We start from the raw sequence: 25,286 nt of genomic DNA, 5'->3' as shown, positions 1-25,286 counted from the left end.
TAGTATTACCAAAGTCCACGAGTGCCCACTGCAGATTCACACACGAAGAGAAACAATCACGTCGAGATTATTTGATCCACCCAGCTGATCTGCTGAGCACCGCAGGACTTCATCTGAACACTAAGGTTTGGTTTGAGAGTTGTTTGTGAAGTTGTTTGTTTAGTTAAAACTAAGCAGATCACAACAATACTACTGATTTAGTGAAAATGTAAATTGTGTGGCTTTTTTTTAAAAGGAACAAAACACTTCGTGGACCTGCCAAGATGTACCACCGTAATTAGTTTTAACCGTAAACCCACACTGAGTTAGAAATATTCAGTTATTCCAGCCCCTGACAACAAAAAACAATGGGTTTCTTATTCACTGGAGGCAGACAAGAAAAACTGTGGACGACATGTTTTTTAATAAGTTGCCTTAGTCTTTTTCAGAGGAATACAATTTTAACACTCAGTACAACAAAAACGGCTGGATTATATTCCCTGGCAAAATGTGTCCCATAGTGTGGGAGGTGCTTCATCTTTGTGCCACACGTGAGTCACGGGGATCGGACGTATGAAGGGCAGGACGTTACGCACTAACAGATGCACTTTTCGCGTCACAGATGGTGGTTTTGGTTGGACCGTGTGTTTTTTCAGTAAAAGCAGACGACTATATTTTTTTTTTACAACTTCAAGCAAGTGCAAGTGCAGAATCTTATATGTAATGATTTTTATCTGGGCTTTATTGCATCTTGCAGTACTCGTCCTTTTATCTCATTGCTTTAATTTCTTTTTATGAAAGCCCGTCTCTGGATGTGTTGCAAATAAGTATCTGCTGTAAATATTACATGATGCTTAAATTACAGTAGACAGCTGTTTAATTCGGTCTGTGTCTCTTGTATCTGTCGCTTTCAAATAAACGGTTAATACAAAACATTGTCTGTTATGTTCACTATAAACGTTTTGATTGTTTCCTTGATATGTTCATAATAAAAGTTACCCAGCAGCATTACTTGTTATTCAAAACATATTTGCTGTTGCAGGTAAGAAGTATAAAAATATTATTTAGAGGACACAGGATTTTTAAATGAACAAGGTTGCAGTGGTAATAATAATAATTTTCCTGCGTTTCTTAACTGCCTTCTAAAATGCAGATTTAGTTTTCTGATAAACTCCAGTTTCTGTGTATCCGTGTGGTTGTGTAACGAGCACGTGCCTGAAACAATAACGAGAGCGGACTAGCACCAAAGTCCTTTGACAGCACTGTTAGATATTTTGGATTTAAAAGTGTAACACTAACTTAGTGGTTTTCTGTGGTTTTGGATAATTGTATTGAAATAGAATAAGCTGTTCTGGGGTTTGACGCGTCATTAGCATTGACTTCACTGCCGCCGACTGGCCGAGTGTAATCGTTTGAGCACTTGGAATAGTTTCTGTGGTCTTGTGTTGACCATGGATCTGATAAGGAAAATGTGGATTACAGCGCACAGCCAAAGAAGTTTGACTTCCTGGATGTAAAATTACCCAGAACATCTGCATGGCTTATGCATTGTGCAGCCTGTAGAGCACCAGAGACTTCTGCTGGTTCAGTGGCTGACATCTGCTGTCTTGCACGGGAACAAAACAGTTTAATGGTGCAGCCCTTCTGGACCTTCCAAATATAATTGGACTGAACGGTCCAAAGTCTGATAGTGAAAAAAGTCAGTTGAAAGGGGTTTGTGCCATCATTTTTACAGCTGTTTCTTTTACAATGTAAGCTTAAAGGAAAAGGTATTTTTGGGCCAGTGTGCATCGCGTGATGTTGTAATTACACGGTCTCACCATGTTGTTGAAGAAGCCTGTGCTGTTCCAGCGGGCTTGATGTGGAGATGTTTTCTGAAACGAGGGTCATGTAGACCGAAGTTTCTCCTAAAATGGAGGGAAATATATTTCACACAATACCCGTATCCGTGTAGAAAAGCCTTATGTAATCACGTACTCCATTCCAGTGACTGTCTTTTAACACATACAGCAAATTGTCTGGAGCAAATCATCTTGGCTGAGGTCGACTGATGTAAAGCTTGGAGCCATTCCCGTGTTTCCAATTAGCCCCAGCTCCGGCGTGCCAGCCAGCGGGCCGACGGTTGGCACGAGGCAGCAGGACGGCCCAGCTGCCCCTGTGTCCTCCACTCTGCCCCTGGGGAGCGGCGCTGCCTCGGTGAACGGCAAGAAACAGAAACCTGGATTCGGAGGGGGAACGGCAGCTCACTCCCCACATGACACTCTGTCGGAGGCGATACTTCATCTCTGCCACCCCCGACTCCAACTACACCGTAACAAGCCAACTGATAAACAGCATCGTGAATGCATTATTGGTACGCCAGTGTGAAATTAGAAAATTTAAATGCACAATAGAGATGGCAGATGAATCCTTATTATATCCGGTTGCACAATGGATGTCAGGAACAATCAAGACACACTGGGAAGGCCTTTTCCCACAGTGCTGACAAGAACACAGCAGCACCAGCAGGCGTTTCTGCCCAGCCAGCAAGTGCGAGAAAAAGGAGAAAAAAGAGCAACAAGAGATAAAGGCAGAGAAAGAGAGGGAGGCAAGTGTGAGATTAGATGGATACACAGTTTGAGTAGAGGCGAGAGAGAGAGGAAGGGGGAGAAAAGGGGGAAAGAAGGGGAAGAGAACCGAGAGCGGGAGAGAGGCGGAGAGGGAGCAATTTAATGCTGTAATTAAGTTCCTGATAGCACCCTGGGAGATGTGCTTTGGCTTTGCTCCAGGACAGCTTAGCATTGCACCAAGGCTCTTCAACCCACAATCTATGCTCCCACACACACACACACACACACTTCCAATTGAACAAACAGAAATTTAATACGAGCAGGCGCTCTCTGTACTCTCGAGCCAATTCCGAATCCCCCGAATATGTGTCAGCTTCACCAAATGATGCATCGACAAGAAGAGACACAAAGGAGGAGCAGGCTGGCGAGAGAGACGGCTGCGAGAAACCATCACTTGCAGTCACTCTCGCGTCGCTCTCACTCACACTCTCGTCGCGCACGCCTCGACAAGTGCACACAAATCATCCCCACGAGAGCGCCAATGGAAACCTGTCTCAGAAAATATTCTTCTCTTCCCCTTAATGTTTACAGTGCTCCCATCATGCCTCTGCCACCCGGAGCCTCTCACTGCTTCTGACTTTTTTTCTCCCCCCACTCTTCTCTCTGGCTGGGTGGCAGGACATGATCCAGACACATCAGCGCTGACCTTTAAGACAATAAGTTGACAAGAAGGCTAATGTGATGCCAAGTTGCGCAGGTACCAAGACAGAATAGCAGCTAATTTCCCCAGCTGTGCATTCCTGTCAAGTGAAAAAGGTGCACACTGTTAGGAGGAGGAGGAGGAGGAGGAGAGGAAGAGGTAGGACTACAGATGACAGAGAGAGAGAGAGAGGGAGAGAGAGAGAGAAGGAGCAGGCAATTACACCCAGCCCCTCTCCAGCAGCCCAATTCCTCGCCTCCTTCAGGCCAAACGGAGCAGCAGCACGAGCAGTAGGATTTTAACTGAGGATAACGCGCATCAATAGGATCTGAGATTTCCCGGGGATTGGTCACCAAAGACGGAGGGGGGAATACAGGATACAGTATCGCAGAGAAAAAGAGTTGCTGTCAAAGAGACAAGAGAGAGGGGGAGCAAAGTCCATCGGAATCGGCGCTTTTACAAACTACAGGAAGCCTCCGGATCGCACCTGTGCGTCGTCGCATGTCCTCGCTCTCCGGGGAGAAAAGTGCGTAAAAAATTTTGCCGTTTTTACGCACGGGGACACGAGCCGAGCTGGAGAGACGCGGATACGGAGCTGGACGCACGATGTTGATCGGTAAGTGTTGAACACCTTCAGCACTCCACTCCTGACCGGTGATGATGTGGCTGCGCCGGCTGGAGTGATCCGTGTGAGACGTTAATGAAGGGTGATGTGGAGGTTGGAGAGCTGGTCTGATGGTCTGTTAGGCGTAAAATCTAAAAGTGTCTTCATCTGTTTCGAGAGGAAGAAGCGCGCTGGATATCAGAAATGCTGATGCTTGTGATGATGCTGTTAAAGAAGTTAATCGTGCGCTGCGTGTTCAAAGAGTCGTTTAACGATGGGATTTAATGTGTTATTCATCAGTAGCCTCGGTCGTGTAGTCCGCTGTAATGATCACAGGGCTGAAACTGTCTCGATCAAGTTATCCAGAGCTCGGAATCTCCATCCTAACGTGTGCATCCTGCCTGGTGCGGAGTTACGCACACCTCAGCCTCCTTTGGGTTCCTCCTCGATCCAGACTGGAAGTTTATTCTCCCAATGTGCCAAAATAATGAGCACTGATATTTTTGGATTGATAATGATGGAGAGAAAAAAGTGTTGAGAAAGAGATCTGACCCGCGTGTCTTCTCAAACATCTGTCACCAGCTGTGAATGAAAATGAACGAGCAACTCTTTCAGCAAAACACATTTTGGTTAAAAGTGGAATATTGGCTTCTTGTAAACAGGAGCTGATTTAACAGTGTGATGTGTTTTTTAAAATTTCAATTAAGCATCTTTATTGAGTCAGGCATGCCTCCAAAATAATCAATAAACATTTATTTTCTGATTTGCCTGAGAGGCTTCAGACAGCTCAGATGTTTTATTAATAGAATTGATCACCTTGCTCTGACTTGTTAAAGTAAGTAGAAGCAATTTGTCAAACGTTTTTGAAGGGTGAGAAAAATATTCTTGGCACTTTTGCTCGGATTTGATCTGAAAAATACCCATTAAATCCAGATTGGTGAACTCATGTACTTCATTTGTGCGACCGACTCCGTCTTATTTCTGAGAATGAAGGCGCACGTTTCTTTTGTGCAGGCTGAGCTGAGGGATTGACCCGCGTGCACAACCTGAAAGACTGATTTATGGCCGCAGCCTAATCTTCTCCTTTCTCCTGCCAAAATGCAACTATCCTTACATGTCAGCGTTTTTCTGGCTGCACTGAGCTCTGAGACACAAAGAAAAAGAAGACAGATGAGCAATTGTGAGTGAAACGGATGAGATTATTCCAAATATCCAAAGAGAATATGCTGATAGTCTTGTTTACTGACTTAGATGTCATGCTTGCACTACACACACATACGCAGGCACACACCAAGCCTGTGGATGTGATGGATCTCGCTATATGAGTGAGATTGCGGGGTGCTTTGAGATCCCCGTGCTCTTAAAATGGCTTCGGTGCATGGGCCAATGACTCATGCAAATGGATGCCACATTAGCGTTTCTCCAGATATTTACATCTCCACCCAAACGCCGCCTCCTAATCCCTCCACCGGTGACGATGGATGCACGCGAGGCACCTCAGCGTTGAGATGTTTGACTGAAATGTTGTCTTCTTCCCTCTCCTTTTAGTCAGCTCATAAAAAACAAGCTCTATTGTCAAGTGGGGCCCAAATAACTCAGGCCTCCGTCTTGTGCTGATTTCACCTCCGCCATTATGTCGCCTTAAAAGCCGTTTGGTGGCTCACCGGGGAGCTTTTGAGCGCTGCGTCGGCTTCTTCTCAGCACCACGTAGCGGTCGTTTCTCGATGACGGCCATGATTAGTCGCTGTGTTGTTGCCTTCTGAGAGGCAGGAGTTGAGGAGGTGGCAGTGGGGGCTCGACCTCGTCTCGCTTTACCCATCCATCCTCAACCCCCCGCTGTCCCCCCAGGCAGGGGACAGGTTGTGGGGCTGTGGGAGGCCTGATTATAGGCCTGTCCCTCTGGGAGTGGGTGCCATTCTTCCTCTTCCACTCCTTTTTTATCTGCAGGATCTGAGGTGGGGGGTGTGGGAATGCATGGGAGGCTGGGTAATCTGCGCTAAACAGGGGCCCAAGCCTGATCAGGGCTAATTACATGGGGTTAGGGTTACAGTCTGCGACCAGAGTGGGGGTGGCCACACCCTGATAGCAGGGCTGTCAGAGACTGATGGAAAATGAGTAGAATGGCTTTGAAAAGCAGGATTTTTACCTACAAGCTTAATGATAGGAATTCAAGCTTAATGTGTATCTCAACAGGAAGTCCTTGACCTTGAGTGTCTACTTGCCCTTGGGTCCAGCTGTGATGTGTAGAGGCTGTAGGGGTTCGCAAGCCATAGCACTGAACTCTATTTGAAGTCGAGCAGGTGGAGGGGGCATAAATTAAGGAGTTAATGAAAAGGCAGCACTGTCAGGCTGGAAGCTTTGGTCCACTTCCCACCAACTCCACCATCAGCCTCTTAGACACACAGGCTCTTTCTCGAGTGCCTGATTGGCCTTGCCTCGGTGAAGTGAGATGTCTGCACGGCCACAGTCTGTTCGCCCTGCTGCTGTCTGGCAGAAGATACAGAAGTATCCGCTGCAGCTTCTTTTCTCGGGCTTCGAGACTCCGCAATTCATCCTTCACACGCTTATTTAGCAAAAGGGAGTTAAAATCATTTTCATTCGACAACCCTGGTGCTTTAACTTTTAGCTTCAGTCTAACTTCTGTCTGGATCAGAAGGAATCAGATCAGAACTGGAAAAAATATTGCCTCTCTAGTGTGTGTGTGTGTGTGTGTGTGTGTGTGTGTGTGTGTGCGTGCGGACATGCACGCAAAGGCAAAGCATGAGAGGCTACGAGACATTATGATGGATGGCCTTCCCGAGCCTCCTGTCTCTTTGTTCATCCCTCGTGGGCCAGAGGGATGAAGGTGGCAGCTCTCCAGCTCCTGCTCAACCCATTTCTACCATCTCTCTCTCTCACACACACACACACAGACACACTCACACACACAACAGAGACAAATAACCCACTGCTCTATTAGCTCAACAAACACCTCACCTCAAAATGACAAATCTGTCTTCAAAGTGACTTTTTTATTTTTCATTACCTCAGCTTCTATTAGTCAGTGTAGTCTCAGTAAAGACTCCTGTGAGAACGAGAGGAGTGTAGTACTACAACAAGCTGCATAATACATTATTTCATATTTACTGTTTCTCATCCTACTGCATTTTATATGCCGTCCCTCTGGTGTGAAGTCCTATCCCACTTTTATGCAGCAGTCGATGTTTGTGTGTGGCTCTTTTTCACTTTAATGTGCCAGTCAGCCATTGCTTCCAGCTAACGGGAACTATGGGACGCGTCATCGCTCCAAAACTCTTTTGTTTCCCACACTTCTTTCTTTTTCAGCCGTGCTGTAGTCACTATTCTTGATCTTGTTTTATCTCTCCCGGTAGAGTTCAGTCCAGGAGGGGCGGGAGAGTTTAAAAGAGGATTCTGTTGTTGTGTATCGTCAACCTCTGATGTTCAGCGCTTTTCAGGAGTCGTCTGTGATGAAGCGCTGGTATTCAAGCATGAGTCACACCTTCTACTTAGAATGCAACGTGACTTATTGCTGCGTACTCTTTTGTGAACGTCTGTTGTGGAAAAATAAGAATATCTGACTCTTCTGTGGTGGATTTCTTTCCAGGACTTGTAGGTACCATGTGAATTTTTATGTATTTCGTTAGCTGAGTGACACAGTCCCCCTTGTTAGACTGTGCCATCCCTCTCAATCCCCCACGAGATCACTAGCAGGCAGACCGTTGTCTTGATCCGGGTCCAGGCACCATCCTATAAAAAAATCAAGAATGGTCTTTTTTCCCACCGGTAGTTCAAAATTGTATGACTCATGTCTGAATCCATGGCGTGGGGATTATTAAATGTGAAGCCCCAATATTAGACAAAGCACAAAGCAGGTTTTGAGCAAACATACCCACTCAGATCTGAACCAAGGGCACAGGAAATAAAACAAGAGCTCTTGGAGATACAATTTTGTCTCTCTGCCTTTCTGTCAGTCTCGTCGTGGATCAACAATGTACTCCCCCTGTCTTTGCTTTTCGTCTTTTTTTTTTAAATTTTCCATCCTGAGTCCATCTTTGTTATGGGAGCACAAAGCCAATTACTGAAAGGCTTTGATCTGACTCCAGAACACTGAAAGACACCAATGCAGACATTTTCCATTTATGTTAGAATCATTCACTTATTTCAGGGTTTTATTCCTGCATTCGAAAAAATAGGGGAAAATACCAAGAATACATTTCTGGACATGGCTCCCGCTTCATCTCTCTACCGAACTCCTCTGTCACTGACAAAACATTTGTGATTAGCCTCTGACTCACAAGAAGTAGGCTGTTCATATTCTCCTGCTATTAGCCGACTATTTCAGTCAGCATTCTCCGCTCGCTTCGCTATTTGCGTGTTACCTCCGAGCTAGGTACCTACACAGTGAAAACAAAGCCTTGACAAATATTTGGATTGTGCAATAGGGCCGGCCTGCTTGGTTCTTTTGTAGGGAATTAGCCATTTTGATGCCAGTACTCGCCTCCCTACGTGCAAATGTTCCACCAAAACAAGTCCCATCCGACACTATTTTGCAAGGTCACAATGGTTGCATCCTGGGCTTTGCACCGCCCAAAGACGATGTGATTGATTAAAGAAATACGAGCCAGAGCATCTTTCCACCCTGCTAGAATGATAAAAGGTTCAGATAGACCTTTGTCCAGCACTGGCACAGCACTAAAATGAAATTCAGAGATATGTCTGGCTAAACAAGACTACGATTAGCTCGAGACATACAGGACACACGTCGTAGATTAATGTGAAATGAACATCTGGTTGAGTATCGAGTGTTTTAGGGTGGAATTTTGTGCATGCATTGTATTTAGTTAGAGGTTGGGGAGCAGGGTGAGTGGGCGGGACATTTGCACTAATAATAAGTAGATCTGTCTGCATGGACCTGCAGGCGTCTTTCAGACGGGTCAGGAGTCAACAAAGAGCAGAGGTCACACGTCAATGAATTGACTGAAACGTGCCCCATTCCATTCGACCCTCGTAGATATTCATGAGACATTTTTTCTTCGTAGATACACACAGTTATATGCTCTTTATAGTGGAGACTATTAATATGTAAGTGTACAATTTGTGTTGTGACAGTGACGACGTGTTCACTCTTCTTACATTTGAATGCACCGTTTCGCATGTGCCCCTTTATGGCCCCGGGGCCCCCTGTGGGGAAAATGCCCGTGTGTGAGTGACAGTTCAAGTTATTTCTCTGAAGTGACAGCGTGGGTTTGATTAGCCTGCCTGCTGAAGTGATGGCTTCTGGATGCTGAGAGCCGTAGGCATATGTGAGGCCCAGCGGGCGCTCTGACAACATGAGAAATGGTCCCTCGGCTCCAAAAACCTCACCACTTAGCCTCACTTTCCCCGGGTGCGAAGGCTAAAGATGGAGGCCATGAAGGGAAGCAGCGACACATCACCTCCCAGTGCTGCATGCATGTGTGTGTGTGTGTTTTTCTGCGCTTGTGAATTAATTAGTCTTAAGCAGCTTTCAAGCGAACGGCCGTCTAGTCCTCCTCTTGATGCTCTGACCTTGGCTTAAACGAGCGAGAGAAGAGTTAAAGGCCTTTAAGAGCGGCAGACTGAAGGACGAGAAGAAAAGCATAAAGAGAAGAGAAAACTGAGAAACTGAGACAGGTAGAAATAGAATTGAAACATAAAGGCATGTAACCTGAAAAGGAGATCTCCCTCTTATTCTCTCCTGTGGCTCTCAGTCCTCGCTCAGTCTCAAGTGCATTTCTGAGTCATAAAACCAGACCATCTGTATAACCGCCCCGGCTCTCCGAGCTGAAGGATCAGCAGCCGAGAAAGTAACAAAGGCCATCGATTTTACAGTCAACTCCAGCCATCAGAACCTGGTGCTCCCACCACCGATGTGCAATACTCCAGGGTCCAACGCGCATAATAGAGTGCAGCTAGTGTGTAAACGGTGGTAAGTGTAAACAGAAGACGCGGCGATCCAGCTCTAATGGCTGTCTTTGCTCCGGCTCTTTGTTAGCTGTCGGGATGCTGACCTCGGCCTGTACCACTCGCCATCTCAGGAGCGTTAAACAGCACACTGCACGCCGGATTAATTACAGTGGCTGGGAATTAATGTCCAGTCCTTCTGCACTCAAATGCACAAATATATGAACAATACTGTATGCACACAGGAGCAAGCTGCAGCCTAAATGTGAACAGAAGCTGCTCTGCCAACAGAAATAATACACATTCATCTTGTCTGACGCTGTTTACATCTGTAATATTTGTAAATGCAGTTTTAAAAAAATAACTCTAAAAGGGTAGCTCAACTTATTTTACACATTAAAATATGTTTACAGGTCTTGGGGAGTACTATTGCAAAAAAAGTAGTATGAAGCCTTTTGTGGCTCTCGGGGAAGCTGCATGTAATCTGATAAACTAGTAGATAAAAGTATATTTATTCAAGTACGATACTTAAGTATAGTAGTAGTGGGTTCTTAATGCTGAACTTCAGATCCCATAACTGTTGTGAATATATGTACAATTTGCTTTTACTTGTACTTTGATACTTAATTACATTTAAGGTCAGATACTTTAAGACTTTTACTCGAGTACTACTCGTATTGGTGGCATTCACAAGTTGTAGTTTAGCACGATATCTTTACTTTAACTCAAGTATGACTTTGGAGTACTTTTACAACACTGCAAATTGCCTCCAGTGATGTCACTTAGTGGCTTAGTTGCATTGTGGGTAATGTAGGCACCATGTTTGGAAAAAGAAGAAGAATGTGTGGATTTACAAAAAGGCGATATCTCTGGTTCTGCTGTATCGATTTTGTTTTTACACTGTGGATAATAACGACAGCTAGTGGACTGCTTTTCAAAACCCAGTGCCTACATCACCCACAATGCAACTTAGCCAGTGTGTGACATCACTGGGGGAATTTGTCAGACCACATGCTGCTTCTTCTGGCACCACAAAAGGCTTCATACTACTTTTTTCACATACGTAGTATCACTCCCCAAGACCTGCCAACACACTTAAATGTGTAAATATGGTGGAGTTGCCCTTTATATATACTCCACATTCATGTGGTCAAACAAATAAAAGTTGGGGTTTTAAAGAACTCTATAATTAATTGGGAAAATGCAATTATAGTATAGATTATCCAGACACGAAGGAGAACTCGGCTCTGAATTGCTGCGCCTAAACAACAAATGAATAAACATAAATCAATTCACAAAATGCAATCACCAAAAACATATGGTTTGCATTTTCTGTACACACACACACACACACACACACACACACAGAGAAAATGCAACCCCCAATATAAATAGTAAGCATTTTCTGTACACAAACACACACACGGGAACACATGCGGATTGGCAGAGCTCGTGCATAGACACACTTTATGATGCGCATAAATCCAACGAGAAACCACAAACTCAAATGCATAAATTCTAGCAGGTAATTTTGTGCACACACAGGCACACAAACACATTTAGATGCAGTCAGTGGTGTAATTTCTTGTGTAATCAGACTGCACAAACAGTATATATGAATATACATAAATGAGTTGATAAAATACAGTGGCATTGCATAAATAGAGTGGGTGTTTTTGGCACCAAACCATAATTTAATAAAGAAAACATGTAGAGTATGTACAAGCTCTGAACATAAATACATCTCCAGTCATCTAAAGCCTGCTGTTTAGTTCAGCTGTCTCACTTCTGCGTGTTGATATTTTGCACTACAAAGGTGTCTGTGTGTTGTTTCTGAGTGTGTGCGTGCGCGCGCGCGCATGCGTGTGTGTGTGTGTTGGCTTGAATCTCGAACAGAAATTGGCATTCTCGCCTCTGTTCGTCAGCGCTGAGCCGCGGCGGTGAGAGGCTGACTGGGAATGATCAGCTCTAATGATTTTATGAGAGTGTACATGATTAATGTTGGCACAGCAGTGTGTTTGTGAACAAACCTCTCTCTCTCTCTCTCTCCCTCTCTCTCTCTCTCTCTCTCTCTCTCTCTCTCCCCCTGCTCTTCATCCCCTCCCACGCCGCCCTTTCCTCCCCCATCTCGGAGGGACTCGGAGGGAATATCCAGTCTCGGTGTGTGCTGATTTCTGTGGCGCTAGCTGCCGTTTGCCACATTAGTGTGTGACAATGGGTCTCTTTGAAGTGGGTTATTCTAGCGCGGCTCACAGCCCAGCGCAGTGGAGAAAGATGTGCCAGCTCGCTGTGCAGACAGGGCCAGCTACGAGCACAGGGATAGACAGAAGGTAGAGACGCACACGTGCACGCCCGCACAGACGAAACACCGGGGTCAACACAATAGCTTTCACAGCCACATCCTCTGAATACGCTTTATATAAGCACTTCCATCGCAGACAAAAGCCACAAACTCCTCCTCTGTATGCACGCATCTGCCTCAAAGCACAACACGGCACCATCACTTCATCAACAATCCACCCATCTATCATCCACTCGTCCGTGCGTCCGCCCCATCACATCCCTCTCCGCTTTTTCCCGTCCTCCTCTGTTCCCTCCGTAGGCCCAGTCCAATCTGAAAGCTTAGTTGAGCTCCGTCTCTCTCGGCTTATCTCCAAAAGCTGCCTCTTTCATTTGAGTAAATGCCTTCATTCCCAGCTCCTCTATGAGGAAGCTGATAAGGGATGTCTTTTATCCTCAGCAGATAGGCTGCCCTCCCCCCCAGCCCAGTGTGGGTGCCTGTGTGTATTTATACGCCTGCACAGCATATGCAGATTATATTTGTGTGAACTTTTGTAAAATATAAATATATTTGTGGGACTTGTCTGAATAGTTTTTTATTTATTTTTTTACGAGCGTACCTGAAGACTCGATGGTGTGAATATGCGGCTCATCATGTTTCTGAGTCATCCTCTCACGCTGCTTATCATTCAAATGTGACATTTGTATGATTACACATAATCACACGAGGCTGCTGCAGCCTCGCAGGTGTCTCTGATAGGGAAGTGATTAAGTGGGACAAGCTAATCATCGCTGTGCCTCGCTCACATGTGTGTGTGTGTTCAGGAAGAGGCAGTCTAATGAATTGATTAAGGCTGCGGAGTGGATTTGAGAGGGATGCGTTTTGATTCGGTCTGAGCCGCCGCCAAATGCCGCACTTGTGTCGCTCTGACACAACAAATAAATCGATTGTCTTTCGATGCCACAAATGTCACCGCATCACTGAAGACATTTTTAAGTGTTCAGGATGACCCTCGGGGCTGGACTTTGCAGAAAACTCAACTTTTTCCAGTCCCAGTGACCACATCACTGTGTTAGAAGAGCACAAAGTGGTACAGCAGGTGATAATGCTGGTTTTCACAGGTGGGAACTAGCAAAGTAAAAATACTTTGTTACTGTACTTAAGTCTGTTTTTCGAGTATTTATTTTTCTTACATTTTCAAAACAGGCTCGTTAAAGGTGCCTTCATGAACAGCTCGGATGAATCCTGCTGATTCTGCTGTTGAGTTTAACAGTCTTTGAATTATATTAATATGTTGTGGTTCAGTTAGCTTCGCACAGACATGGCTAGTAGAAACATCCTTCACAGGGAAGGTTTTTACTTTTGTACTTTGAGGATGTTTCAGAGCTTGCCCTTTCTGTACTTTTGAGAAGTACCTGTACTTGTGTGTTACACTGTTTCCTCTGACCTGGGTGAAAACCTCTCTGCCAGAGGAGCTTCCCCCAGCTCTCCTTAACCACTCACTAAAAAGACACAGCTTGTCCTCTCAGATCTGCGTTTTCCAACGCTGCCTCGCCCCTTCGGAGCTCCTGCCCTCCCCTCAAGCACAACCACAGTCGGTTCTCTCCAGGGACATATGAATAAAATTTGTTAAGCTATTGGAGCCAGCAGAGGAAAAATACTCCTCACTGCTCCCTGCGGAGCCCCAACCTCATTGACTCTGGTTTGTTTGCTCGAGGGCAACGATTGTGTTCGGGCTGATCTTAGCGAGCGCAGAGTCAATGAGAATGATGCATTAGCAGCTCTGCATCTATTAAAGGCTGCTCGCTGCGGTTGAAGCCAGACACGACTTTGAAGGGATTTATCAAGCCGCTTACCAAAGAGAGGTGATTGAATTCATTTGCTTACTAATGAGGAGGGATTGCTAATTGTACACTTCCCCGGCTACACTTCCACCTGTTTAAAACCATTTTCTCATTACTGCAATCAGATCCAACGTTTGTTGTCTGTTACAATCAAACCCCCTCTTTGTCACCTCATCAGGCACGTTTTGTGCCTTTTTAGGACTGGCTTTTTGTTTTGTTTTTTTAGGGGGTGCTACCTTCTGGATTTTTTGCCTTCTGCCAATGAACCTGTGTCACCTCAAGATAAAATATTTGACTGATTTATGTTGTTTTTTTTCAAATCAAACTCCAAAGCAATGGCACATTGTTTGAAAGAAACAGCGTTAATTCACAAAGAAAAAGGTGAAATTGGCTGATTTCAACACAAAGCCGGTTTAAATTATCCATTGAGGTGTTTTTTCCTTTTCTTTTTTTTCGATTTTGCATGATCCTATACAAACCACACAAGCGTAATCAAGTCCAATCAAGCGACTGTGTCGGCTCTCGCTCTCTTTCTCTCAGTCAATCAACAGAATTGATTTTATTAGGGGTAATTGTTCCCTGTTTGATGCTCATGATGTCTTGATTAGTCCTATTCTCTGGAGCGTTGTTGTGGAGAGTATGCTCTCCTGCTGTTGTTAATGCCAGATTAACGCTAAATCCTCTTTGTCTCAGCAGACAGCGGCAGACAGACTGAAGTGGGTTAGATGAGGCCCGTGCAGTCAGACGAGGTAACAGCATGTTAGCCAAAGGTCTACAGAGCTCAGGATACACCAGTTAGGGTTATGTCATTAGCTCAGAGAGGACTTCCTTGGATGCTGCCTTATAAATATGGGATTAATCCACATGATGTGCAGACCACGATGTTGTATCATCCCCAGCTGAATGTTTTATCTGTTCCTCACTCAACTTCCACCAAACCTGGATGTAGGACGGCTCTCAGAGCAGAACAGACCTCATTATTTTTTGGTTCGGATCCAGATAAAGGGACAAATCCAGGAATATTTTCAAATTTTTCTTGAATATTGCAAGATTTTTATCATTTTTGCTAATAATACATGGATCTTGATGAAAACTATCAGGCATATTTAGTTATATATGAGTGAGTAGGGCTACACAAGGAGACTGTATTTGACTCATGATAAAAATGAAGACAGAGAGATGAAACTTTGATTTATATGATAAACATAATAAGTGGAAAATAGCTAATTAATCATAACATTAGATGTACATTTAATTAAATGATGATTTTTTTTGTTTTAGCCTTACCTTTAGTAAAGCCTCAGTAAAACCTGTCAGTGAGTATAACTCATAATGGGAGCTGTCAGGAAGCACAACAGATTTCTCCCTCTGAGCATCATGTAATGTGAAAAGGTGTTTCCTCTTAAGGGAGTGAATTTAAAGACGCGTTTTTCAAGGTAATAAAATCTCACTTGACAGCAAAAATAACAGCATGGTGATCAAGTCTTCGGCAGGTGTTTGTGTATTCGCGGAGGGGTTATTCTTCGGGGTTTAAAGTGGGCAGGAATTAGTTTTAAAAACGGGGACGTGCACCAATCAGGATTTAACAACAGCTGAACAATCCGATGGAAGTTGGATGGATGGGAAGGATTTTTTACTCACTGTCAATCAAACCTGATCATACCACACCTACACAGTCCAGAGATTAGTCTGCGAGGATTAGATTAATACTTAATACTTAATTAATGCTGATTTTGGTTACAAACATTTAATGCTATAGAAAAAAGACAAGTTTTTAGGAACTTCAATCTAAATAGACCGGCTACTACTACTGGCAATAGACATGTTTTTTGCTTCAACATATCATGACACGAATATCGATTGATTGATTGATTGATTGATTGATTGATTGATTGATTGATTGATTGATAGACAGAAAAGGATCCAGCTGTCCACTGGTTTCTCTGGACATCCCCAAAACCAGACGATACAGATGATAGCCGATTGGTTTGGGGATTGTGATTGTGTGTGTGTGTGTGTGTGTGTGTGTGTGTGTGTGTGTGTGTGTGTGTTTTGAAGAAAATGTTGATTGCACAGTGTAACAGTTATAAAATAATGACACCACCAGCATCTAGATGCTTTCACATTCTGTTTTTTCTGCCACCTGGCACCAAATCTCCTGGAAAAATTAAGGCTGGCTGGCGATCCAGTCAGGCTGGCAGCCTGGCACCATTTCTATCTGCTGTCATTCTCTATTAGAGACTAAATGAATAAATACACTCGCATTCTGTCCTGTGTTGTCGGTAGTTGCTACTCTGTGGAAAACAGAAAGTGATCCGGCTGTCTTTGCAGCATCGCCGCCAACAATAATACCACTTGGAAACAAGAGGGCAGAAGAATTGTCTGTTTCCACTTTAATGAAACAAATATTTGCATTAAGCTGCTGGCAAAAGTTTAGTTGATTCTATTTAATTCCCATATGTTTGACTGCGCACTTACGTTTGAAAAATGAACAGCTACTTGTCTCGCACACGCGCGGTGCACAGTGAAGCGGTAATGTTAAAATGCCACAATGAAATCCTCTTCCCAGTGATTTAAGTGGATATGAGAGGAAGAGTTTCTTTCTGCAGCCAAATCTGTGAGACTCATGCTGGTACGAGTGGTGGAAACATGAGATTCATGCAGTTCCAACAAGGCTTACCACAGGCCAGCTGGGAAGAAGACTGTTAAATCAAGATTTCTCATGATGAGGGCTTAATCTAGTGATTGTGCACTTAACAGTGCCGGCCGCTTCGTGGGTGTCCGTCCATCCCAAATGACCCCCTGAGTTTATGTTCTGTCTTTTCATTGGCTCGCCTCCACCGCGCTCTCCCGCGATAAGTAGTAATGCTTTGACGCTTGAGGACACTTCAGCAACTTTCAATCGAGATTAATCTGTCTTTGAGATCTGCCAAGGTCTCTGTGGATGCACAGCTGAGCGAGAGAAAGAGAGAGCGCTCATAGAGACGGGCCATTTGTAGCTGCTGTCTCAGAGCTGTGGTTCCATTCCCACATCGCAACCAGAGGGGACAGCTCACTATATCATTCAGCCGTTTGTTATTTTGTCTGAAGCAGGAGTTGGCCGAAGGGGAGAAATGTCTATCTCTTCCCCCCAGTTGCCTGAAGGTGAAACCCATGCATCACTCTGTAGAGGGAGAGCGCGTGCGCCTGTTTGCTTTTGCATGCATTCTTGTGTGTGTGTGTGTGTGTGTGTGTGTTCATGCAGATGTCCACATCAATATGTGTGCATAAATGGGAGGCTTATTCTTGAGCTATCAGGTGTCAGAGACTATTGTTCAGGCTGAGTGAACCAGATTGAATTCCTGTGATTCAGTTTGGAATCTCTTTGGTGTTAAACTAAACAAACCCGACGGGGTGCCTGTGTTTTTTGACAACATCCGCCTAGTTCCTGCCTCTAGCATCTCTATTTATCAGTTTCTCCCTGTTCCTTTTGCTACTTGTGTCCTCTTTTATTCTTCTCTGCTACTACGTCTCATTTGTGCTCTTATACTAAGGCTGGGCAATATATGCTTTTCGTTATCTTGGTATGAGACAGTATATCAGCTTAGATTTTCTGGTATCGTTATATCGTGATATGGCGTAACTGTCTGGTTTTAAAGCCCTAATTACAGTAAAATGATGTAACTTTGATTGCGGATTTCGTGAGTTTTATTTTGTGTGTTATACGATGACTTAACAAGACTATTAGGCAATGGATGAATACGATAAAAATGTAATATCACGATTATATTGTCAAAATACATACGATGAACGATATTATCTCCATTAAACATCAATTACTTACATTTAAATGAGAAACAAATATTTTATTGCACCACAAATAGGACACACATCTTTTTTCGAGTGAACATCCTTTTTAGTTGAAAACTGAAATAAGGTAATTATAAATCATAAGGTCCTGATGTATTAATGAATCATAAATAAATGGTGGGCACCTTATCTCCCTGCTGCTCCTTTTTTAATTAGAGGCGATAAAGCTTCTGTAACCGGACTGGCAGCATGTGCATGTTAGTCCATGTTGAGTTATGAGCTACAAGCAGCTAAAGAGCTCCAACTCGACTTGTAAGTAACTTGATGGCTGTATAACTTTACAGGCTAGAGTAGGCATGATCGCTAGCTGTTGACAGTATTAAGAAATTGCTCCTTTTAATAGACTTAGTAATGAACCTGAAACTACGAGGGGCTAACGGACTATAGTCTCTTGGGGTTCAAAGTGGTTTTAAAGACAGTACGGGCCGGGGCTAGCTGGTTAGCATGCTAACTTCAGGAGAGATCTTTGCGACACAGTCGATATATATCTTTGAATTAATGTCAACACTGTTGTTTCTTCACAATCTGTTGATAATTTTAGTTTATTTTTTTAATGTTTTAAACTAAAATTCTGGCCATATCTTACAAATGGCCCCTTTTAAGGCTGAATTACAGTAAAGTGATGTAACTTTCTGAACTTACCAGACTTGATCTAATACTCGCCTTTACCTGTTTTAACCACATCACTGATGAATATTTATTAAAAATCAAATTGTGTTCATATTTTGTGAAAGTACAAATAGTCACCCCTACAGTGTTTTCACAATATCAATATCAAGGTATTTGGTTAAAGATATTGATATATTTGATTTTGTCGTAAGTGCTTTGAGGAGATTTTAAAATCTAAACATCCTCATATATTGTGTATTGAGACAAAAATATTGCCTAAAAATATTGCAATATTAATTTAAGGCCATATAATTAAGCCCTATCTCATTCTGATGTTTACGTTTTCACGGAGCTGAAACAGAGATTCTGTTTTCGACCTCGTAGTGTTCATGGGCTCTTTGTCCACGGGCGATGGGATACGTTTGCAATCTGCAGTGCTCCCCCGTGAATCGCAGTGATCCGTGTTTCTGCTGTTTCTGCGCTGGTTATTAAAAGCCAGGGGAAAGGTTACAGTAAATGCCACTCAGACGGCGTGCAGCTCAGGCTTGGCAGACCTCCCCAACCCCCCTGCCGCCCTGAGTTTCACTCTTAACATTTTGGGGAACAGTAATTTCACCTTACTTGCTTCCCCTCCCCCCCAAAAAAATGTAGCAACTGCATCCTCCACTCTCCCTTCCAAAAAACCTCCCATGCAGCCGTTCATAAAGTCTGCCACAGAATTAAAAAGCATGAGAAGCAGAAGCGCCCCCAAACCTTACCGTGCTCCTGAGTATGACAAATTGGCAGTTTCCTCTGAGTCGTCCCCCCTCCTCCTCCACCTCCCTTCCCCGAGCGCCCCAACCCCTTCTCCCTTGTCACCACTTCTCCCAGACGCCCTGGGCACTCATCACAGAGGTCACGCACCTGTCGCCTGCTGTAAACAGAAAATGAATAATTCAGGAGTCGGCGCTGGTTGACTGCAACAGCTGATGGTCTCTCCGTGACGAGCAAAGATTTATCCCAAGGATTCGCATTATAATCCTCAGCTGGAATCACACTAATGAGAAACGCTCTCCGGAGAGTCTGAGGACCCGTTTGGAGCCAGACCGCATGTCCTTGACCTCTGCGGGTGGGAAAGTTAGTTTGAAATGGCAGCCTGTAGAGGCACGAGAAACTTCTGCCACACACACACACACACACACACGCACACTGTTGTGGATTTGTAGCAGGATTGTGTTGATACAGTCGGACAACATGCACTCTTAACTGGGCTAACTGTTAGGAGTGAATCACCCCTCGGCCTTATTTCCCTCTCTTCTCTCCTCTCCTGTTTCCCATCATCTCCTCCCCAAGGTAACAGCCCGCAGGGGGAGCCTGACCTATAACAGAGAGCCAGTTATATTTGAGCGAAAAACCCAAGTAGCAGGTTGAGAAGCAGCGAGATGCCAGTTGAGGCTGCTGGGTAGCTGGAGTGATTGCTTTTCACTCCTTATCGCCACACCAGCAGGTGTCTAAGAGGCGCTGTACCGCTGCACTCTGAGGGGATTCACAATTATAACACCCTGGCCACCAGCTCACACGCCACCACACACACACAGACACACACATTCATACACACAACTCCCATCCCCACCTGCACGCATCCATCCCTCTGCGCTTCTTTTCTTACTCTCTTCACATGGAGTGAAATCCTGCCACCAATAGTAACTTAGGAATCCTGTTATGGCCTCGCTCCTCCAAACACCTGCACCGGCTCTGATAAGAATCCTTATCTGCTCGGCCTCATGTCTCTTCTCGGCACCCAGGCAGAGCTGAAGGGCCCTGAGGCTGAAGTTGAGGCTACGTTACACCACCATGGGTGGCCACATTGATTGTTTTTCAACCACATTATCGTGTCGTGTGCGTCATGTTGGAGAGGGTTTGGGAGCGCGAGGAAGCGAGGCAGTAGAGTGAGGCGTTAAATCCTTTGCTGTGAAGTTTTCCTATTTAAAAACTCGCCGGCTGCCTGGCTCGGGTGTGCCGCCTGCAGTACAATGCCTCATATGAAGAATCATCCCTTTATGGCGTTCTCCCATCTTTGTAATTACACATGAGGAATGAGAGGAGACATCTGCATGCCAGCACTTTGAGGAGAGGAGGAAGACGACAACAAAGGACGGAGCAGCTTCTCACAAAGGCTTCCCAATTTGCAGCTTGCAGCTGTTCCTCTTCAGAGAGCTTGTCGAACGGCCCGTCCTCTCTCAGCCTGAAAGTGGCTCACAGTCCTGATGCTGATTCCTCAGCCGCTGCTGATTGGAGGCCAACATTTGGCAAATGATGACACTTTTCCTCCTTTTGCAAAAATTTGTTGACTGTGTCTGGATCTGACTCTTCTCCTCTATTAGCAGGTGTTTAGATGTGATTAGAGACCGTACTCACACACGGATCACCCGCAGTTCACGAGCACAGGTCTTTCTGCATCTGTTTTCACGGCTCGCTATCTAGTGCATGCATGTATTGACAGAAGTGTTGGAAAAGCAAGCGCATGTGACTGTGTACAAATATTGAGCAGTTTGTGCATTGTGTTTGCTCGTTTCCTGACAACTCCACACCATTATTTCACCTTTGTTTAGCTGCATATGCTGCACAGGATTGAAAACCAAATGAGTCTAATGGATCCACAAGGCATGGCACCGCGACCCGTAAATTAAGTCCCACAGATGTGCTGCCGTAGATTAATCTTCACGCTCATGAGCAATTATTCTGGCAGTGACGCTGAGGCATGAGGCTGATTTGAAACAATTACAGCCCAGGTTGGGCAAAATTAGCTCATTCATTTTCCAAGGCCGCTGCTGATTGAGAGTGAGGGCATTTTAAAAAGCAACCTTAAGGTAATTGGTTTTTAACATTGGCACCTCTTCCAGACGACCTTAGCACAGACACTTCAGGTTTAAAGTCTTTCAATAAAGGCCCTGATTAAATGTTGACATGTGTGGATGATTAAAATGATCTTTTTATCTTGACTTTCTTTTGTATATGTTTTCTTTGTATGTGCATTACCACTGTGCTAACCTTCACAGCTGGAGGACTTTTATTGTATCAGTTGGTCCTGGTCTGTAGTTTGTAGGTGCCTGCATCTCTGTTCCCTGGACTCAAATATCATACTATTTAATTAAGGCTGCAACTATAATATATACGTATGAGCGATTTAAGGTAATTAGTCAATTTTGAGGTAATTGTTTTTTTCTTGCTTTTTTTTAAGTCACTTTTTCATATTTTTTTTATTTTGAATCAGATAATTTTGACCCTTTGTTTTTTAAAGGAGACGTATTAAGCTCATGTTCATGTATTTAATTTTCTTTTGGGATAAAAACACCTCAGTTTTCTCATACTGTCCAGTGCTGCAACACTGACATGGCGATCTTGTGTGATGTCATGAAGTCACAGAATTAAAAGCAGGACTACTGACGAGGTGTTTAAGGAGCAGCGTATTCTGTGGGACAGAGGAGCCTCTGTTGGTGCAGACGGAAAGGAAAAATGAAAAGCCTAATAGGTCTCCTTTAAAAAAATAGAATTGTCTAAAATAGTTTGAGATTAATCTAATGGTCGGCAACTGATCATTTAATCAATAAATTGTTGTAGCTCTACATATAGTATAATAATAAATAATAAGAGCTGTCTCTGAATACCCTGCTTTGTTTTCAAATGTAGGAAAAAAAATATCTGGCCTGACAGCGAAGACTTAAAAAGAACTGAAAAGCTTTGCTTTTTATAGCCAGCACACATTTCCATTAAGAGTTTTAATTGGCCGTAGACGCACGCCTGAAAGCAGAATTCAAATTAGGTGTGTTATAAGAAAAGTCTAAAACAAAGAACCTGGGAAGGCAGAGTGAGTGAGGAAAGAGACATTTTGTGAAAAACAAATTCAGGTGGAATGGGAGTAGATGATCAGGAGGCCATTTGATGGCAAGAAAGAAATGCAATTTACTGGCTCACTGCAAAAACAACTCGCTTAGCATGAGATCTTTTGCATAACAATGAATGTAATAATGCACAAGTAATGTACAGTGCAATTTACTCTGCGAGCAGTTTGCTAGTGTCGTTTATATAAATAAAGGGAAGGTTCTCGCCTGCGATACCTAAGAATCTCAGAGAATAGCGGCGTAAATGATCATCAATTGTAAAGAGCTTTTCTCCTGTGTGTGTGTGTGTGTGTGTGAGTGTGTTGTGAGACACTGCTCGTCTCTGATGAGAAATTCAGCAGAGGATGGCTCCGCTGTGTTCAACACCGATACAACTTGATTTTCATTTCGCATTCGTCACAGCCTCATAACCACCTTTCTGTCTGCCTCTCTGTGTTTTCATCTCTCGCGCTTCTCATCTCATCAGCTGAGGAGCTAAAATTAGAAAGCGTCCTCTTGTCCTGTGCTTATTTTCTCACGTACGCCGCACTCCTCTTCCTCGAGGATCCAAGTCGCGGGCTCGCCCACCATATCTAATCATTTTGTAATGAGTTGTCACAGTTGGCATGATGGCTGTGTGACGCTTGGTTGACCAGCCTGATATTTATTCATGTAAAAAACGATGTCGTACTTAATGCCACTTTCGCAAATGACTCAATTTGCTGGGGAAATGAACCTCATCTGAGTTCCTGTCAATCCTGCAGAGTTTTTAGACCTGGGTTTTTTTTTTTCATGTGTGTGTGTGTGGGCATGGCATCACTTTGAATTAGTTCGGATTTGTTTCTGACATGCCGCTGCAGGATGGTAATGCTGCCTGTGATAATGAAAACCGAGAAAAGGGCCGCTGACTCTCTGTGAGATGTTTGTCATATTTTTCTTCTGATCATTTCCCACCTTTTTGAAAGAGTCTCTTATAAAAGTAAGTTTTGCTATTACCCCAGAGGGAAAGGTCCAACAGCTGTCATTATCTCTGTAAAGCGAAGGGAGGAGATTAGGAAAAGTGTGGGTGACTTATTAAAACTGCTCACCCTGCGGCCTGAAAGCCAAAAAACAAAACTGATGTTTCTTTTGAGATTTTTTATTTGCTGTTTATCGTCTCATTGAAGTTCTGTGTACAGCTGCAGATGGCTGGCCATAGGCACCATCTGCATAGATTAATGTGTTTGATATTTCGCTTCTCCACCTCCTTTTTTTTCCTGTGTAGCATCAGGAATCAGTGGTATCTCTGTTGCCCGCCCATAGCCCCGCTGCCTCATAGGGCTCCACAGTGGGGAAGCTGAGCAATTTGTTTCTGGATGGCTCCGGGCTTATCGTCTCAGCTTGACAGATGGGCCTCGCCTCTGCTCAGGTTGGGTTCTGTAGCGACGCACTGCTCACTGCTTGCCTGACAGAACTCATTATAGACACTCCCTGGGAGAAGAAGCATCTCTGCGAGGTCCTGTTACCAACGCCGGACTGCTACGACTCTCTACTGAGCCACAGTAGACCTAAACATACTGCTGAAATATTTAATTTAGAAATCATTCATTCAGGCAACCAAAGGAGGCATGTTATGCTCATTTTGGGCTACTACCAGAATTGGTTTACATGCTTTTATGCTCAAAAAACACATCAGTTCTCTCATACTGTCCAGAGATGCACTATCTTACCTCCCCCCTGCTCTGATTGGTCGGTTTACACACGCCTGAGCCAGCACTGCTCTGTCCTGGTTTTTAGCTTCCAGTTAGCTTCACTTTCACCATGAATATAGGCATCAATGATGCAAATGTGTGGCATGGTGATGAAGTGTGAGGTCACAAAGTCACGGAATTTGAGGCGGGACTACTGATGACGCGTTAAAGGAGTATTTTTTCTGTGGGAGAGAGGAGTTCCCGTTGGCCCCGACTTTGGGCTTTTTAATTTTTCAAGACCTTTAACATGCAAAGAGAACATATGATACACTAAATATTTCCCATCATATAATGTCAAAAAACATTATAATAATAAGATAACAGACCAATTACAGTAATTGAGGGTCATCTCGACCCCACCTCCCCTTTTGCACGTTCTTCTCATAATTGAATTTGAACCCTCACCTCGTTGTTTGAAGCCACGGGCTGCTTATTGATCGTATTTAAACTTCAATGTCAGGTCATATTTTATTTATAGGCTGTAAATTAGCCTCTACATACCCTCATCCACAGTGCGACGGAGCTGCCTGAGGTCTACATCTACTTATAAATCTCCTGCACACTCTCACATCTCACTTCATTCTTCTTTTCACTTTGTGTTCTGTGATTAATGAAGCACTTAAAAACCCCACTGGTGAAACTTTACATGAGCCAGCAGGAGGTTTTGGGGTTGACAGAAAGGTAAAAATCCAATGGATTTTGGTGTGTGAGTGCACGTGAAAGAAAATGAATGAAGTCATCTCCCTTCCTGAGAGCGCTCTATTTTCAGTCGTGGGTCAAACTGTGCTTAGCCTTGCATATAATCAGGCCACATGGAGCAGTCTGCCACCTCCTGCAATCCGGGGAAGAGAAGGAGAAAAGAGGGCAGAACTACACAAGAGAGATTTCTTTTTAAAGAGCAGATTATGTTAAAATAGAAAAAGGAAGTGCTGAGATTAGATATAATCCTCATACGAAAGTCTTCACAACCTCCAGGATCTCCGCTGAAAAAGCTCTCGGGCAGCATATTTATCATGTAGATAAACTTGTGAGGACAAGCCGACGTAGGACATCAAACAGGGTAAAGTTGGAGCTCTGTTCTGCTCAAATATTCCTCGCACATATTTAACGCAGAAGCTGCATCCGCCCGCTGCACACACGCACGCACACTGGAATACAAATCGTCGTGTGCTGCACACGCAGTCATCAACTTACACACTCCAGTACACACACATGCAGCGCGGTGCAGCCAACACGACATGCCGAGTGACCCAGAAAAAAAGAGCGGAAACATAACTCAAATAAACAACTTTAGAGGCTTTAAAGGTAAGGTGAGGAAATGACAGACAGAGAGGAAGCAGGGGACAAAATGAGAGGCTT

The 25,286-nt window shown here is 44.1% G+C and overlaps 1 protein-coding gene across 3 annotated transcripts in view; it reads left to right on the top strand.

Moving 5' to 3' along the window:
• znf385c (zinc finger protein 385C) overlaps nt 1-25,286 on the top strand; it is a 133,088-nt gene that overhangs the window by 77,469 nt on the left and 30,333 nt on the right. Inside the window, exon 1 of one of the 3 annotated variants that reach the window (XM_084372597.1) lies at nt 3,461-3,844. The exons of the other annotated variants lie outside the window; for them this stretch is intronic. Within the exon in view, the coding sequence (XP_084228723.1) occupies nt 3,835-3,844 (10 nt within the window). The 5' untranslated portion in view covers nt 3,461-3,834. Of the gene's footprint in view, nt 1-3,460; nt 3,845-25,286 lie in introns of those variants that run through there. 3 annotated transcript variants of the gene reach the window in all.

This window comes from Pagrus pagrus (genome assembly GCF_965226575.1).
Source record: "Pagrus pagrus genome assembly, chromosome: 13".
NCBI lineage: Eukaryota > Metazoa > Chordata > Actinopteri > Spariformes > Sparidae > Pagrus > Pagrus pagrus.
This window is presented reverse-complemented; position numbering and strand designations above follow the sequence as displayed.